Source organism: Eumetopias jubatus, unplaced genomic scaffold (assembly GCF_037043125.1).
Source record: "Eumetopias jubatus isolate StellerSeaLion01/CBP00866 unplaced genomic scaffold, mEumJub1_p1.0 scaffold_6, whole genome shotgun sequence".
NCBI classification, from domain to species: domain Eukaryota; kingdom Metazoa; phylum Chordata; class Mammalia; order Carnivora; family Otariidae; genus Eumetopias; species Eumetopias jubatus.
Genome location: NW_028274812.1, coordinates 21,359,716 through 21,376,059, shown reverse-complemented (window position 1 = coordinate 21,376,059; position 16,344 = coordinate 21,359,716). Strand labels below are relative to the sequence as shown.

The window sequence follows — 16,344 nt, the reverse complement described above, 5'->3', positions numbered from 1 at the left end:
CATTGTTTTTACAGAAGAAAAATTAAAACTCCTTGATGTTCTATGAGAGTTTTAAAATCTGTCTTGAAGTTATAATCTAAGTTTGAAAAACTTTTCCCATCTTTTAAAATAAAGCTGTTATTATTTAAAATTATAGAAACCTAAGAATACTTTCTAGCGTTTCATTTTTTATTTTTTTTTAAGATTTTATTTATTTATTTGAGAGGGAGAGAATGAGAGATAGGGAGCATGAGAGGGAAGAGGGTCAGAGGGAGAAGCAGACTCCCCGCCGAGCAGGGAGCCCGATGCGGGACTCGATCCCGAGACTCCAGGATCATGACCCGAGCCGAAGGCAGTCGCTTAACCAACTGAGCCACCCAGGCGCCCTAGCGTTTCATTTTTTAATCTTTGATACCTACAAAACACAAAGACATTGATTTTAGAAGCTGACTGAAATTCTTGAGTCCTCCCAAGTCATCTCGGAGAGAATAGTAATGTGTAATGTTAAAATACAGTTGAGGAAACCAGGAAGGATTTGCGTTCTGTCTTTATTCTTAAACTGAATCTGAAGGAACTCAGGTCTCTTCCAAGTCCAGACTGAAAAATTCCCTTCCCCCACCCTACTTCTCTCTGTCGCATGCTTCCATGTTAGTGGTTTCATTCTTTAGACTTAGAACGCCTGTTATCATGTAACTCCTTCAGTGTACGAGGCACGATAGAACATACAGAAAACATTGTCCCTGCTCTTGAGGAGCTTACATTCTAAAGGAAAAAAAATACACCTCTCTCAAAATGGTATTTTTGTTTGGTGTTTTCTGCAAGGTATTGAGGAAATAGTCCGGGGGTGAGCTTTGGGTATAACTTAGCCCCATCATTATTTAAAGAGGGGAAGAGGAAGGATTTTAAAAGGCAGGCAATGACAGACCATTCAGGATAGGTAGGGCTTACAAGGAGATAAACACAATCTCATCAACTAAGGGGAGATTTGCTGCAGTAAATAGGATGAGGGAAATAGTTTGTGGAATGCAAGCAGAGGAAGCAAGGTATCCTTAGACATTGAGTGGAGCCAGAAAGAGCATGCGGCCTTTTTTCCAAGTACATAAAAAGAGGCTTTCTTTTTATGAACATAGTGAGGAAGCCAAGTTAATACTGCAGTGTTCCAGTGAAAGTTCATGGTCTTCACAGCACTCTGATACATGATATTTCATTAACTAAACTTGATATGGTGAAAAGGGAGAAGAAAGGAGGCTAGTAGACATATTCCTGTCTCTTAAGGGGTGGGATGGTAGAAACGAGATAACTTGAGGGCTAGTGCTAACTGTGTTCACAGCACCTAATACATATCAGTTCAGTTTGGTACATGATTTACTCTGAGTCTGTGACATACTAAGGAAATAACAATATACTGTTCTTAGTATCTCAATTCTGTTCCCAATTGTATATTGGCTTAATCTTGCCTCAGATATCATTTTCATGGGCCTTCATCAATAGAAGTGAATTCTCCCCTCTTGTCTGGCAAACTTTGTGAAATACTGGAGAGTGTCTGTTCTCAAGAAGCTTCTATTCTTCTTGAGGGGCATCAAGAATATGGATGTAGTAAGAGCTCTGATAAGAATGATACTTAAAATACATAACAACTCGCTTGTATGGCACCAAACAATCACAACGGCCCTCACTATAAAACCCCACTTGTGTGGCTGAAGGTGTGCTGGCTGAAAGTTCTGACTGGATTCAAGAAGGCAGAGAGAATGCTGGGAGCACGTAGGGGAGCCTCTAGCCAAGAATGCTGAAGGAAGGGCCTCAGGGAAATCTGCCCTGAAGTAGGATGCATAGGGCACCTGAGTTGACTCTTTTGGAACATCAGTGGGATCTAGGCAAAGACTTTGTTGGAAAAAGAACATGAACATAGAGTCAGGGGGAATTATGTGGTGAAGGGAGAAAGCTTAGTGTTTTCATTATTCTGTTTGCTCTTATGGGACATATTATTGTCACTGGCCCCAAATATCTTTTATTTGTTTTTCTCTTTCCCTCTTCACATACATCCTCCACCCCCACCTGTACCATCTCTCTGTTCTGTGCCCCGAGGTGGCATCTGTCACTAAGCCTCACTTACCTCTTTTCTTACAGACACTAGTCTTTCTGCCCCTCCTCTAACCACATGATCATAATGATTTTGAAAGGATCAAAACTTACCTCTAGAGTATATAATAGTATTAGGTTGGGGCGCCTGGGTGGCCCAGTCGTTAGGCGTCTGCCTTCGGCTCAGGTCATGGTCCCAGGGTCCTGGGATGGAGCCCCGCATCGGGCTCCCTGCTCCGTGGGAGGCCTGCTTCTCCCTCTCCCACTCCCCTTGCTAGTGTTCCTGCTTTTGCTGTGTCTCTCTCTGTCAAATAAATAAAATCTTATAATAGTTAATTGGTTTTATGGTTAGGAAAGTTGTTCTTACTGGCCACTTTCTCACTTAATTTTAAATGGTAATGTGTTCAAATCAAATCGTTGCATACGATGAAAAAATAGTAATGTAGCCATAGAAAAAAAAGAAGGAAAATATGAAAGAAAATGAAAAATAGCAACAAGACTAGAAATTAGTAAAGTGGATAATAAGGGCAAACATTTTCCAGATGAAATTACATAAAATGGTAGATTTGCAGGAAATATATAATCATTTCAGTGAGTTTGCATTATGATTTTTCTCTTCGTGCAGCTATTTAGATTCTCCAGGTTACAAAGGATGACTCTGTGGCTGGTGGTCCCCATTGCTAAAGACCTGAGCTGAGGTGTCATTGAGTGCACAACTGTTGTCAGTGGCCTCTCAGCTGGTCTTGCCATTTTCTTTGAAGAAAGGTTCAAAATACTACCTTCTGTTATATTCTTTTCCAAAGTCATTGTTTTTGTTTTTATTCTTCCAGGCATTTAGAGAAGAAATTGCACCAATCAACTTAAAAGTTAAAACAGTGAATGATTTATCCAGTCAGCTGTCTCCACTTGACCTGCATCCATCTCTGAAGATGTCTCGCCAGCTAGATGATCTTAATATGCGATGGAAACTTCTGCAGGTATTAGTTTATCCCTCTTCATGATCAGCTTTACACAGTTGGTCCTTAAACCCTGCCTGATTATTCTACCGCACACCATCATTTCCTCCTTCTTTACTAGTTGTAGTTGGTAATGGATTTGTAGCATGTAATATCACCAAGTATTTGTCTTTCCATATCTTGAACACAGAGGCCTCATTTATTTATGAATAGAGGCTTTAATGTAATTTTATGATGTACTATTCATATGATATTTGTAGAAAACTGCAAAGGGTCAGATAAATCATAGTAATTGAGACCTATGATAGGTCACAGAAACATTTTCCCATAATGGCTCATGAAGAAGTCATTTTTCTTACTTTAATCATGTATTTATTTTTTTTCCTTTTGCAAAGTTAAGAAATCTCCATCCTTCTTCCACTGTTTGCTATTTAGGTATCATGTTCATTCTTTCCAGCTAGCACATTTATACTATTGTGGTGTTTTTACCTTTAGCTCTTAGGTCTGAGTTGTTTTAGTGACTCTAGATAATACTTGCTCGTCCCAGATTTAATAGAGCCAAACCAGAAGAACCCTTTTGAGTATTACTAAGTATCAGCATTTACAAGTCACCATACTTGCCAGTCAGTAGTTTTAGGTTTAGTCTTTGCAGAGCTTTGTCATGTTCAATGGCCAGTTCCCCGGAGTCGTAATAATCATTTTTTCCCTGAAAACTAGCAGGATAATTTAAGTGGAATATTAAAAAAATAATTCTTACACATTTCTCTCTATATTTTGGGCCTAAAATGCTGTATTTAATGAGATAAATGTGCGATTGGAGGTGGTACACAAAAGCATTTTATTTTAAAGCTATAATATTTTATAGCATACTAGGTTTCCTGAATTAACTCAGACATCGAATACCCAGTGGCTCATATGTTCTTCATGAATATGAAGATTTAAGAAATGAGTGCATAATATTAAACAGTCTTTTCTGTGTTTGAAAAGAGTGTTAATAATCTGGGATTAGTAAAGCAGGATCTGTTAAACTCATACGTGCTTTTCTAGTGAGTGGAACACAGAAGTGTTTGACTTTCTCTTTTTTTCTTTCTGCTCCATTTCCCTAATTCATTGCCTTCACGTAGGTATTCCTACGTGGTCCATCCTGATCACCTTCTGCTTGTGTTATCGCTATCTCCAAAGATTAGAAGTCAGGGAATGCATTATGCTTGGAAGAGGATATGTATTCTCTTATGCTTATCTCTGAGCATTGTAGCTGCTAGAGCGCAGATGTTAGTTGCTGGTTGAATAAGACCGGAAGGAATCTCTGGTGACAGCAGTGTCACTCCGTTTCAGGACTAGCATCTTCTCTTCTCCTGAACATAGAGTGTGGCATTTGAGTGCTTTTTTGGCTTTAATGAACAAAGGACTTGCTAATGCAATTTAAATAGCTAAGCAGGAGAAACTAGAGCTGTCCAGCGAGCCAGGGATACACACATTTCTTTTAAAGGCAGCTGAAAATAAGATGGACAATCTATGCGGAACAGCTGACTCGAGCTGCAGAGACCAGGACCAGGAAAAAGAAAATGGAAGTGTCAGTAGGCTGTGTGCGGTCGTTCTGATTTGCATTTAGTTTCTTGGTGGACCAATTCTGCATTTTTATAATGTAGAGAGCTAACAGGGGAAGTTGTGAGGACCAATTCAGAGAGTATGCTAATTGGCTGCTATACACTTGAATACCCTCAAGTCGAGATGATTGGACACAAACGTGGAGGCAAATAAGAGATTCCATACTCCTATATCTTTGTGCTCTCCATCCATCTACCTCTATCTATTGATCCATTGTCTAATTCGATCTCTCTGTCATCTACCTGTCTTTCTGTCTGTCCAGCTGTCTACCATCACCTATCTGTTTTTTTCCCTGGGAATATTTTAGACTTCATCTTCATTCGCTTCCTGTGGCACTTTTTACCACCTTCCTTACCTTACAGAAGGGAGATGAGTAGCCACTGGCCACAGCTCGAATTTAGATGCTTTCAGCTTTACTACTTTGAAGGCAATGTAGAGTAACAGGAAAGCAATAGCTGCTGGTACCAGATTAGCTGCATCTGGATACTAGTACTGTCATGTACTAACTTTCTGTCCTTGGACACCTCTTTGTGTCCCAATTTCTTCTGTAAAGTGGTGATAATAGTAAATAATACTTACCCAATATGGTTATTGTGAGGGTTAAAAGAGTTAATTTGTATAAACTGCTTAGAGGAGTGCCTGGCACTGTTTGCTGTCAGTTGGTACCAGAAGAAGTCTATTTTAATCGCAGTACTTTGATCCCAGAGATAGAGAAGGAGTCTATACAAGCAATCATATCTTGGGCAGTAGCATCATTTAGTAAACAGGGTTGCTGGAGGGTGGGGGATGGGGTAACTGGGTGATGGGCATTAAGGAGAGCATGTGATGTGAGGAGCACTAGGTGTTATACACAGCTGATAAATTATTGAACTCTACATCTGAAACTAATGATGTACTATATGTTGGATAATTGAATTTAAATAGAAAAATACTTAAATCAAGTATGTTATTAAAGTCTTATTTTCAAATCAAATTATTTCTTGCATGTCTATGTGCAGGTTTCTGTGGATGATCGCCTTAAACAGCTTCAGGAAGCCCATAGAGATTTTGGGCCATCCTCTCAGCATTTTCTTTCTAGTAAGTACTAATAAACTTGACTGTTCTCATTAATTGAACAAATGAGCATATTCTTTCACTTTCCCTCAAGGAGCCATATTCTTTGCTACAAATATATTTACTTATATTAGGTAAATGTACAAAAAGCAATATTAATATTAATTACAATATTGTTTATTGGTTATTAGTTGTAATAATCTGGTCACAATTGATAAGTCTCCGAACTGGAGCAAAACTGAATTTCTCTTTAGCTATGGTTTTTCAATGGACCGTCAGCTATAATAATTAGTGTAGCCTCATATCATCATTGCTGTATGATAAACAAAGGTTATGAACTTTTTCACAATAAAAAAATCATTTTTACATTTTAAGATTTCTAATTAGCTTTTCTTCTTAAAAAGTGTTTATTAATTTAAAATGTACCTGTATCTTTAGCAGTAAAAAAGAAATAACTCCCCACGGATCCGAGATTTTTGTTTATGAGGTTCACTGTGATCATACTTAGCTTTTCTTTTGGTCAAGTATTGCAGATGTAGGCAAACCACATATGTAGATTTTTATGTAGTATTCTCCAACTGAAATTTTTAATTTTACGAACTGTTCATGAGATCTTATATAAGTAATTTGAACTCCTACTTTATTGTTCACTGCTGGGGAAACTAAAGAATGTAGGATTCAGAGTCATCCAAATTAAGATTAAAATATTAAGTCTGCCAGAACTGTAGATTCCTGAAAGTTAATTTCTTTATCTTAAAATTACTATAATAATACTTAGTTTTTCTGATCGCCTTGAAAAATTAAGTGAGAAAGCATAGTGAGTTTCAGAGCACCTAGCACAGTTCTTGGCACTGATGCTTTCACTAACCATTAATTTCTTTCCTTTTATTTGTCCTGGCAAACATATGCCAGAAAACAGTTTGTTTACTTCAATATAAATGAAGTTTAAAACTTAAGGCACATCTTATTTCCCAATTATGATAACTTCTTTGTATCTATAATAATAGAGAAAACTGAAGTAAGACCATGTCTTCCAACTAAATTGATACATTTGTATTTTCTCTTAATCTTTTGTCATGGTTGATAATCTGCTTTACCTCAATTCAAGGTCAGGCTTTTCTGCTTTCACAGTTTCAAGAATCTGAATTAGTCATTTCCTGCCCCTCCTGCCCTCCAGTGCTCATGCTCTCCCCCCCCTCCCCCTTCCTCCCCTCTCCCCACGCACACCTGAGCCCTTAGATAGCCTATCTTTGAGTGACTGTAGTCCTTCCTGGAATATACTGGGTGCGAGGAGGCATTTCTAAGGTTGGGATGCCATCAGTGTTGGTAAAGTAAATAAGTTTGCAGTCTCCTCATTAGGTGTGAACTACTTCAGATTTCTTAAACTTAATTTAAGCTATGTGCTCAGGCAAAATTAAAGAGGAATTTAACAAATAATTGTGACTCTATTTATGAAACCCTACCCTTTCTCCTAGCAACCATTTTTTCATGATAAAAATCCAACTCATGTTCTTTAGGAAAGGAAACATGGGTAAAATTCACATGCACTTTGTGAAACTCAAGCATGTGGCCTTTTATTGTCTGGCCCTGATTGTCCAAGGAGGTCAGAGTTTTTCAAATCAAAACAATTGTTAACATGAATGGAGAAGTGTAAACAAAATCCCAATTAATAAATTGAATAATTGTTATCTCTTTCTGCTTGGAATCGTTGGCTTTATAATATTTCTTGGACTTCAGCCATGGTTATAAAAGGAGTCTATTTAGTTAGAACACAAAATAAACTGACCTATTGGCCTGGTGCCAACACTGAAATGAGGTTGGCTTTAATGAGAAATTTATTATACCTACTTCCACATTTTCATCGCCCTTTTATATTTTCATGGACATAGTTGCAGAAGGGAGTGCTCACATGTTATAAAGAGAAGAAGAATTGTTGAACAGAAAAATTGCTGAACTAGGGGTCGGAAATCTTGAGATCATGTCTGAGCTCGGCCATTTCTTTATGGGGCAAGTTATTTCACTTCTGAGTATCTAGTTCCTTATGTATCAGATAGGGCTCTAATATTGATTTGTTGGCTTCCTTATAAATAGATATATTTGAAAAGGCTTTTTGCAAAGTTTAGAGTGCTACATTTTTGTAAGATATTAATATGACATGAAATTCAGAAAAAAGCATTTATGACAACTGGCTCTATGAGAGCCTAGTGATAATTGCAAAGATGTGTTTTAATTGCTTATTAGTTTATTTAGCAAAATTCGTTAGTAGCTCTAGCTTTACATGTTTAACTCTTCTTAAGTCTTCAACTAATTATATAGGAATAATCTATTTTTATAAATAAGGAATAACTGGAATTGTAAGAAATCAGTACCTCAACAAAAATAAATACCTAAAACAAAACATAAAATCTCAGTCATAGTGATATTTGATGTAAAAGTAGGAAACTGTATTTTCTGTGCATTTCAGATGAAAGTATTTGGGATTCTTCTATCCACATAATTACCTTGTGTTGTTTTTTTTTTTTTTAACAACCCTTTGCCTGTGTTTATCTTAATCTTTCCTTTTTAAGATTAATACAAATGAGTTTGTTTAAATGCCATCTGTCCTAGATAGTTATTCCTGTGAAGCAAAGTAAAGCACGTTATTAATGATCTGGAAAATTCAGTCTTGCGAAATCTAGCTTATAATCTGGATATGCCAGGTAAAATTAATTTTGGTTTTAGCTTAATCAAAAAATATATAGAATCCATTTTCCAGATAGCACTAAGTTTTAAACTGTAGTGGTTATAGACAATAAAACTTGATTTTGAAAAGTATTTTTAGCAACAGGTTCAATTAGTTAGAATTGGCATTTGAAATTGAACGTGTGTTGTTTCTTTCCTTGCTTCAAATGAATCTTTAAAAAGCCACTCTTTGTTTAGCCTAGCAGATTTCATAATTATAGGAATCCAGCTCAAAAACCAGAGTAGTTCTCATTGAATTGGTTATAAAATGTGTTTGATTGTTTTGCATTAGGGCATAAGGGTTTTGGGTGAGCAGTGTTTCCAATAACCTCCCTTTGTTTCTTCAGCTTCAGTCCAGCTGCCATGGCAAAGATCCATTTCACATAATAAAGTGCCCTATTACATCAAGTAAGTTGATTTTAATTCTCCTTTATGATACCAAAAAAACAAAGTTATGTTGATAACTTAAGAGGCTTTCCCTTGTAACTCTAGAAAATAGAATTCAATCCCACTGTCTGAAGGAAACTATATATATATTTAGTATTTAAAAGAAGTTAGTTTAAAAATCAGAGTAATATTTGTAGTTTATTAGGTTAAGGCTATAGGTATGTTTACCATATATTTTTTTAAACAGATATTAAAATATTTTGGGAAACTGACAAAATTTCTAAGTATGTCAGATTCTTGGGGCACCCAGCTGGCTCAGTCGGTGGAGCTTGAGATTCTCAGGGTTGTAAGTTCAAGCCCCACATTGAGTGTAGATACTTAAAAATAAAATCTTTAAATAAATATGTCAAACTCTTGACATGATGCTGTTTCTCATACTGTACTGATTCTAAACCATTTTTATTTCTCCCAGAAAATCCATTTAAAACGTGCTGTACTCTTCTCATTCTAATCCACCAAAAACAAGCAGTGTTTTTATCATTCAAAAGTTCAGTATCTTCAGGGTTTTTTGACTTATGGAAATTATCTGCAATATTAGTTAAGGTTTATGTCACCCTTCCTTTTTTATTGTCAACTTGACAGTTTCTCCTTCTTACATACTAAGTTTCTCCTTACTATGTAACCTTTTATACATTTTGTATCATTTACACAAGGTCTGAGTAGGATTCAATCCTTGAGGCTTAGGCTAAGTATTGTCCTAAAACAGAATGATACAACCCTTTGAGGTGTAAATTAGCAAAGCTGTTGATTTACAATGTATTAAAATGATGACAGTCCTAGCTGACTCTGTTTTATGTGTATGGTGAACAGCATCATAATTACTGGGAAAATAATCACTATTATTAGAGTCAACTCTGTCTCAGATTAGCCAGCTGACCTCAGGCAAGTTGGGTAAAGATCTCTGGGCCAACTTTCCTTTGTATCTTTCCTAAATGGCAAGTGGATCTCCAAAATCCATGCTGACACTAATAGTCTACTCTTCCAATATCCCTCTTCCTGAAAAATTTGTATATGAAGTCAGTGTTTGTGAAATAGTATTTCCTTTTGAAGGTTTTATTGTAGTCTGAGCTGTATCACCATACCATATATGAAATATAATAATAGTATATGTTATATTGCCTTAATGGAATTTACTACTTCTTTCACTATAGAGTTTATAGTATACTGGGTTGTGATAAACTTAAGGATAAGGTAGGGCGCCTGGGTGGCTCAGTTGGTTAAGCGACTGCCTTCGGCTCAGGTCATGATCCTGGAGTCCCGGGATCGAGTCCCACATCGGGCTCCCTGCTCAATGGGGAGTCTGCTTCTCCCTCTGATCCTCCCTCCTCTCATGCTCTCTATCTCATTCTCTCTCTCAAATAAGTAAATAAAATCTTAAAAAAAAAAAAAACTTAAGGATAAGGTAGCAAAGCAATTGGCTGGTGTCAAATTTAGGCAATCACGAATGGAATGAAGCCAGAGGCTGGGTAAATTGACATGTCTCTGTTGAGAGAAGGTGTAATCATCTAATCCAAATTTAAACCGTTTTTAAAATGTTTATATTTTCATTACGATAAGAGTTAATAATAATAATAGCAGCAGGTGAAGAAGGGGGCATGAGTCAGGGAATGCTCACAGCCTCTAGAAACTGGAAAAGGCAAGCCAATGGGATTCTCTTTTAGAACCTCCAAGGAGGACCACAGACCTGCAAACCTCAGTTTTAGCTTAGGGAGACATTTATTTTGGAGTCATTTGTTACAGCAGCAATAGAAAACTAATATATGTATTACACAAAATCAAGAAGTCCATGAAATTATTTTAAATTAAATTGTTTTACTCAACTGACAAAGAATCTTTAGTATCTGATTTTTTTTGAAGTATTGATTGGATCCAGCAAGGCAGATTTTTGTCTTTACTGGATAAAGAACATATTAATTCTCTTGTTTGATTATGTTGTACAGAGGTTATCTATTTGATTTGTCATTTTAAAAATCTATCTTGAATTTTAGCACTGCTATTAAAAGGGAATTTCTGTATGTCCAGGTTGGTTATATATGACTAAAACTGACATTGTCAGAGTTTCACTGATTCAGAATTTTTATAATTTTGGTAGGCTCTCACAGGATTATAGTCTTGTTCAGACTATGAGTTCTGATGGGTCAGACCAGTGCAGCAAAAGCTCATTTCTCTAATTTCTCATTGGCCAGAGCTCCATGTCCATGACCAGCACTTTAAAATATGTATAATACAATGATGGCCAGTATGTTTAATGTGACCTGTAGGATTATAGCATCCTAAAATATCTTTCAACATCATTAGTGAAAGTTTGAATTTCCTTGAATGTTTATATAGTTTTACTGTTAAATGTCTTTTAGGGCTTTGAAATATTTAGAGATCTCTCCAGGTATATAGGATGAATTCTCTTATTTTTAGAAAACTTCTTAGCCCGATTCTTTCATTTCCTGCTCTGTTGTGTAACTTAACAGTTTATTTCTTCATAATAAAGTACATCAATCTCTGGAGGTAGGGTTAATATGAGCCAGTATATTCCCGGATGAAGGAATGTTATGAAAACAAAATTTAATTCCCAAGTAAATTAATAAGCAAGTAAATAATGAGTGAAAGAGCTTTTAATATACACTCCCCTTCGCGTGGCTGCACAAGTAAGTAGAGGAAGAACGTTAAAAACAAATTTAGCATGATTGTCATGCAGCTAGAGTTTCCTGGAGCATATTAGGATGTATTAATTTAGCCAAAAAGAAAATAAGAGGCAGGTAGAAATGTAATTATTTTCAATGTGGAAGTATACAATTTTGTATACTCTAATGACAGAATATAGTGAGAAAGTTGAAAGGAGAATGGGAAGAACAAATTGTCTTTATTTCATATTTTAATTTTATCAATTAGCTAAAACATACTTTGATGGCTCCCCAATGCATTTCTTTCTCTGTAGGTGTTTTTTCATTAATATTTTGAGGTGTACTGCAGTGGTGCCAGACTCATTTATTACTGTAAAATGATAGAATATAGATCTGAACTGTAAGGGTCTGTGTAGTATAAAGCCCTCTATGTTAATATCTCAAGTTGAAATGCATATCTTTAAATTATATTTGCTTCTTCTAAGGTAGGCTTTCCCAATCTGATCTGTTTTTTTTTTTTTTCTTTTCTAGTATAATCCAGTGATGGCTCATTGTTCTATCAGTTTAAGGAAACCTGCAATGGTTCCTGCTGCCTTTATAATATTCAGAAATCTACCATAAAAGCCAGATTTCTTTCTCTGTGAATTTTTAGTCCTGTGTTTGTGTTTTGCACACGTTTTTCATTTCCTCAACTGAAAGTTAATATCCAGAGCGTTTCAGGCATAAAGGGAACAATGAGTAAAAGCTTTGGGTTGAACTTTCCTGATATGTCACATTAATCATATAAAACTCATTGCTTGTTATTTTGATCCAGAAATAATAATAGTAAATAGTCATAGCGGGCGATAATAATGATCATTGAAATGAATTATATTTTTTGACTATTCATTTGCCAGCCACTGTGCTAATCCTGTAATTATCTCTTAATTCTTACTGAAGTGTCAGAACTGTCATTACCCCATTTACAGGCAAGGCTTAGATAACAAGTACACACATGGTTGTCGAGTCACACGACCAGTGCAAGGAAGAGCTAGTGTTCAAACCCGGGGACTGACTCCAGCTCTGCGCCTTCTTGACCGCTAAGCCTCCAGTTCTCTGCATTGAGTGAAGGAGATAATAGAAGTTTTAGTCACATGGAAAAGTTGGGTAGGATGAAGATATATTTAGGAAGGAGCAGTCAGGTGGAGAAGAGTTGAGCAAACATCCTTTTTTTTTCATGCTATGGACCGGTTGCCATTTATGATGCACCTGCTATGGGCCAGCAACTGAGAGCAGAGCTAATTTTCGTAGGCTCGTTTCTGTAGGGTAATATATGCTTTATATGTTTAAGGGAATGTCACACTGTGGTGCGGTAGTGGACAAAGGTGCTTTTCGATAGGTAGAAAAATGTAGTTCTCCACAGTCCTGCCAGTCGGATCTTGACAGGAATTCAAAGGTAGGGGAGCAAACTGTATCCTTCTGCTACCTTTCCTCAGCTCCATGGTCAGAGATTTCTGTCATTGGGTAGATTTCTGTCCGTGATTAGGATGCTCAACAGAGCTGGCTCCTAAGTCCCATAGGGCTTTTAGCATAGATGGTTCTATACATGTCTGGTCTGTTAGTAAGTCAGACTCTTTCATAGAATTTAGTAAGGTGAAGTTAGGAAATGTGGTTTTCCTTTCTCTCTCTACGATGTCATCTCTGAAGCTAGAGCGCGTGACTTTTCAGTAAGCCTTAGCAGAAAAGATGCTACAGCGTTCATGACCGGGCTGTACCCTCACGTCTTAACAGGTTTTTTTTTTTTTTTTTTAAGATTTTATTTATTTATTTGACAGAGAGATAGAGAGAGAGCACAAATAGGCAGAGCAGCAGGCAGAGGGGGAGGGAGAAGCAGTCTCTCCGCTGAGCAGGGAGCCCGACGCGGGGCTCGATCCCAGGACCCCGGGATCACAACCTGAGCCGAAGGTAGCCACCCAACAACGCAGGCGCCCCACGTCTTAACAGTTTTTCCACTCAAAGCTGAGGTGCAAGCCTAAATTCTTGATAGAATCCTAATTGTGCTCACACACATGCAGCTTTAATATGAGCATTTTAGTGATGTCTTCTTAAAAGATAATATATATCACATTCTCAAAAACTGACATTTCTCAATCTTACAGCGCACTCCTCAGAATAAATTATCTTTACCTACAGATACCACTTCCATGCATTCTCTGCCTTATTCTCATTCCCCTTGACGACTAAGCCTAAATCAAAATTTTCCTCAATTTATTACATCTCCTTTATATTTTCCTTTTCTATTCTCATGTCCATTAAGGATAATTCCGCTTTCTTGCCTCCCAAGGGCAGTCTCTGCTGCCCTAATCCATCAGCTGCTGGGGAAAAAAACAAAGTTTATGGTTGTAAATGAAATCTTGGGGAGCAGGTAGCTGTTCTTTATAGCAGTCATGGGTTTATTTGCATAAACTGTATTTCCTTGTCTCATTATATATGTACAGTCTAAAGGAGAGAATTAATGCTTATTTCTTTAGAGGAATCGTGGGCCCGTTTCGATGATGTAGGTGAAGTATTTCTTCCTTGAGTAAGAGCAGAGAGGAGTGACAGCAAAGGGATATCCAAATATTCAGCCCAACAAGAAAGTCAGGGCTGGCCAAGGTGTATTATAACAAAACAAAGAAAAAATTAACATAAAGCATTTTATGTTTAAAGATTGGAGGAAACTCACCCCAAAACAAAATAAACCCATAACAAAGATGTAACTAACAATGAAATACAGGCTCTCTCTTGAAAGGCCTCCTACAGCTGTCTTCATCTCTCTCTTTCTCCTTAATCAAGATGTGAGATGACATCCTTTTGGTGCCAGATTTTCAGTGGAGGAGTCTTGAGACACACTTTGAGTCTCTTTCCAAGAGTAGAGCTTGTGTTTTGGTTTTAATGATAAAGAAATAAATGAAATAGAAGCCTAAGAGAATGTACTGGAGAGGCTATTTTTCTAAGAAACAGTCTGTGACTTTATCTGTGTTGAAAATAAATATTTAAAACTCATTGGACCAACTCTGCTGATGAGGACGGAAGAACGAAGTTGTTTTATGAAAGAATGTAAGCATCTTGGGATCCCTATACCTCCTGCTCTTGGAGGCAGCTTCGGACAAGTGAGCACACCTTGGCTGATGAGAACACTAACAGCAGGCTGCCTGCCCTGCAGCAGCCTTGTATTGGCAAACTGTAACCAGACAACTTCCAGTGAATTTACCAGTGCCCTGACTTATTGAGATAATTCAGGTGGAATTGACATTGTCTGAGAAAGACACTGACTAGTGCAGGACTTAAAAAGATACTGTTTTCCTGCCATTTGTCTATACATTGCTGGGGCCAGTGTTATTATTACCATGAAGTGGGAATTTGGGCTTGGTATCTTACAGATTACTCAGTTCCATTGTATTATAGGGGCACCATTAGCCTTACTGTACAGTCTGACCTTTAGGGTCAAATTTGCAATTAATAAAGGTCTGCTATACAGTACAGCAGGTCACTGTGGGGCCACTAATAAGGAAAAAGAGATATTCGTACTTTGATTTGTAAAGATTAAATTTTTAAAGTAGCCATTGAAACTAGCAAAAGTACAAAAGTAATAATGGTCAAATAAATTGTGAAAGAAGTAGAATATCTTTTTATATATGGATTATAAAGTAAAATGATACAGTGTTAGAGTCAATACAACAGTATAGAAAAAAATTGATTTCTCCTTTAAAGATTACATATGAAAGAGAGTAGTAAAATTTTTTTAAAAATCTAAATAATATAAATTCAGCTTTAAAAAACAAACTAGAAGGATACAATGATAAACTCAGCACTGGTGGGAAATAATCCTGGAGTTGACACCCCAGGTAGGGGTATAGAGGACTCCCCAGGAGCCAACTCAACAACAGATGACCTGCAGGAATGTTGATTAATGTCCATTACTGGTCTGATCCTCCCTAGTGTGACAACTTAGAGGGACACGGGGGTAGAGTTTGGGTCAGAGATGAGGCTCCTTCAGAGTTCTGGGCCCAAGCAGAGATACTACCAAGGTAGGGCTCCCTTGGGTTTACTGTGTGCATGTTCATTCTTCCAGACAATCTTCCAGTGCCCTCAAAACAAGTATCAGCCCAAGCTCCCTGCACACCCAGGCACATCCATTTTGTTCTTAAATTCTACTACTTTACTTTAAAAACAAATACAAGCAAACCTGTCGTATTGTTTTGTAACAAATTGTTCTATCAACCATGCCTGGAATATTGACATTTGTATTTAGGGTTGCAGAAGCATTTTCTCTACAGAGCCCTTTTCATGCTTGTGTCTTTTAACCTACTCCTAAGCATGAAATTATTTCAAGCGCATTTTATAGTTGAATCCAATAGATTTGGAGTTATCCATTGTTGACAGTTTAGTCTTCCTGCCTTGTGTCTTCATTTTCATGACAAGCTAGTGGCATTTTCTTTTTCTTTTTTTTAAAGTAGGCTCCATGTCCAATATGGGGCTTGAAATCATGACCATGAGATCAAGAGTTGCATGCTCCACTGACTGAGCCAGCCAGGCGCTCCAAACTAGTGACATTTCTTAAGGAAGACTATGCTTTTACAATATCTATTATCAAGTAGAATCCTGTATCTTATTTGGAATTTAAACAGGGAGGTTTTTTTCCTGAAATGTTGACATTCATAATTCCTTAAGTCTTCCCTTAGATTTATTCTTTTTTTTTTTTTTTCTGGATCACATGGTAGCTTTATTTTCTTTTTTTTAAATAATTTTTTATTGTTATGTTAATCACCATACATTACATCATTAGTTTTTGATGTAGTGTTCCATGATTCATTGTTTGTGCATAACACCTAGTGCTCCACGCAGAATGTGCCCTCTTTAAT

General features: G+C 36.9%; 1 protein-coding gene across 8 annotated transcripts in view; it reads left to right on the top strand.

Moving 5' to 3' along the window:
• UTRN (utrophin) overlaps positions 1 to 16,344 on the top strand; it is a 500,702-nt gene that overhangs the window by 402,832 nt on the left and 81,526 nt on the right. For all 8 annotated transcript variants that reach the window (XM_088023855.1, XM_088023858.1, XM_088023856.1 and 5 more), the window contains 3 exons: positions 2,889 to 3,035; positions 5,621 to 5,699; positions 8,744 to 8,804. In XM_088023855.1, the coding sequence (XP_087879981.1) occupies positions 2,889 to 3,035; positions 5,621 to 5,699; positions 8,744 to 8,804 (287 nt within the window). The remainder of the gene's footprint in view (positions 1 to 2,888; positions 3,036 to 5,620; positions 5,700 to 8,743; positions 8,805 to 16,344) is intronic.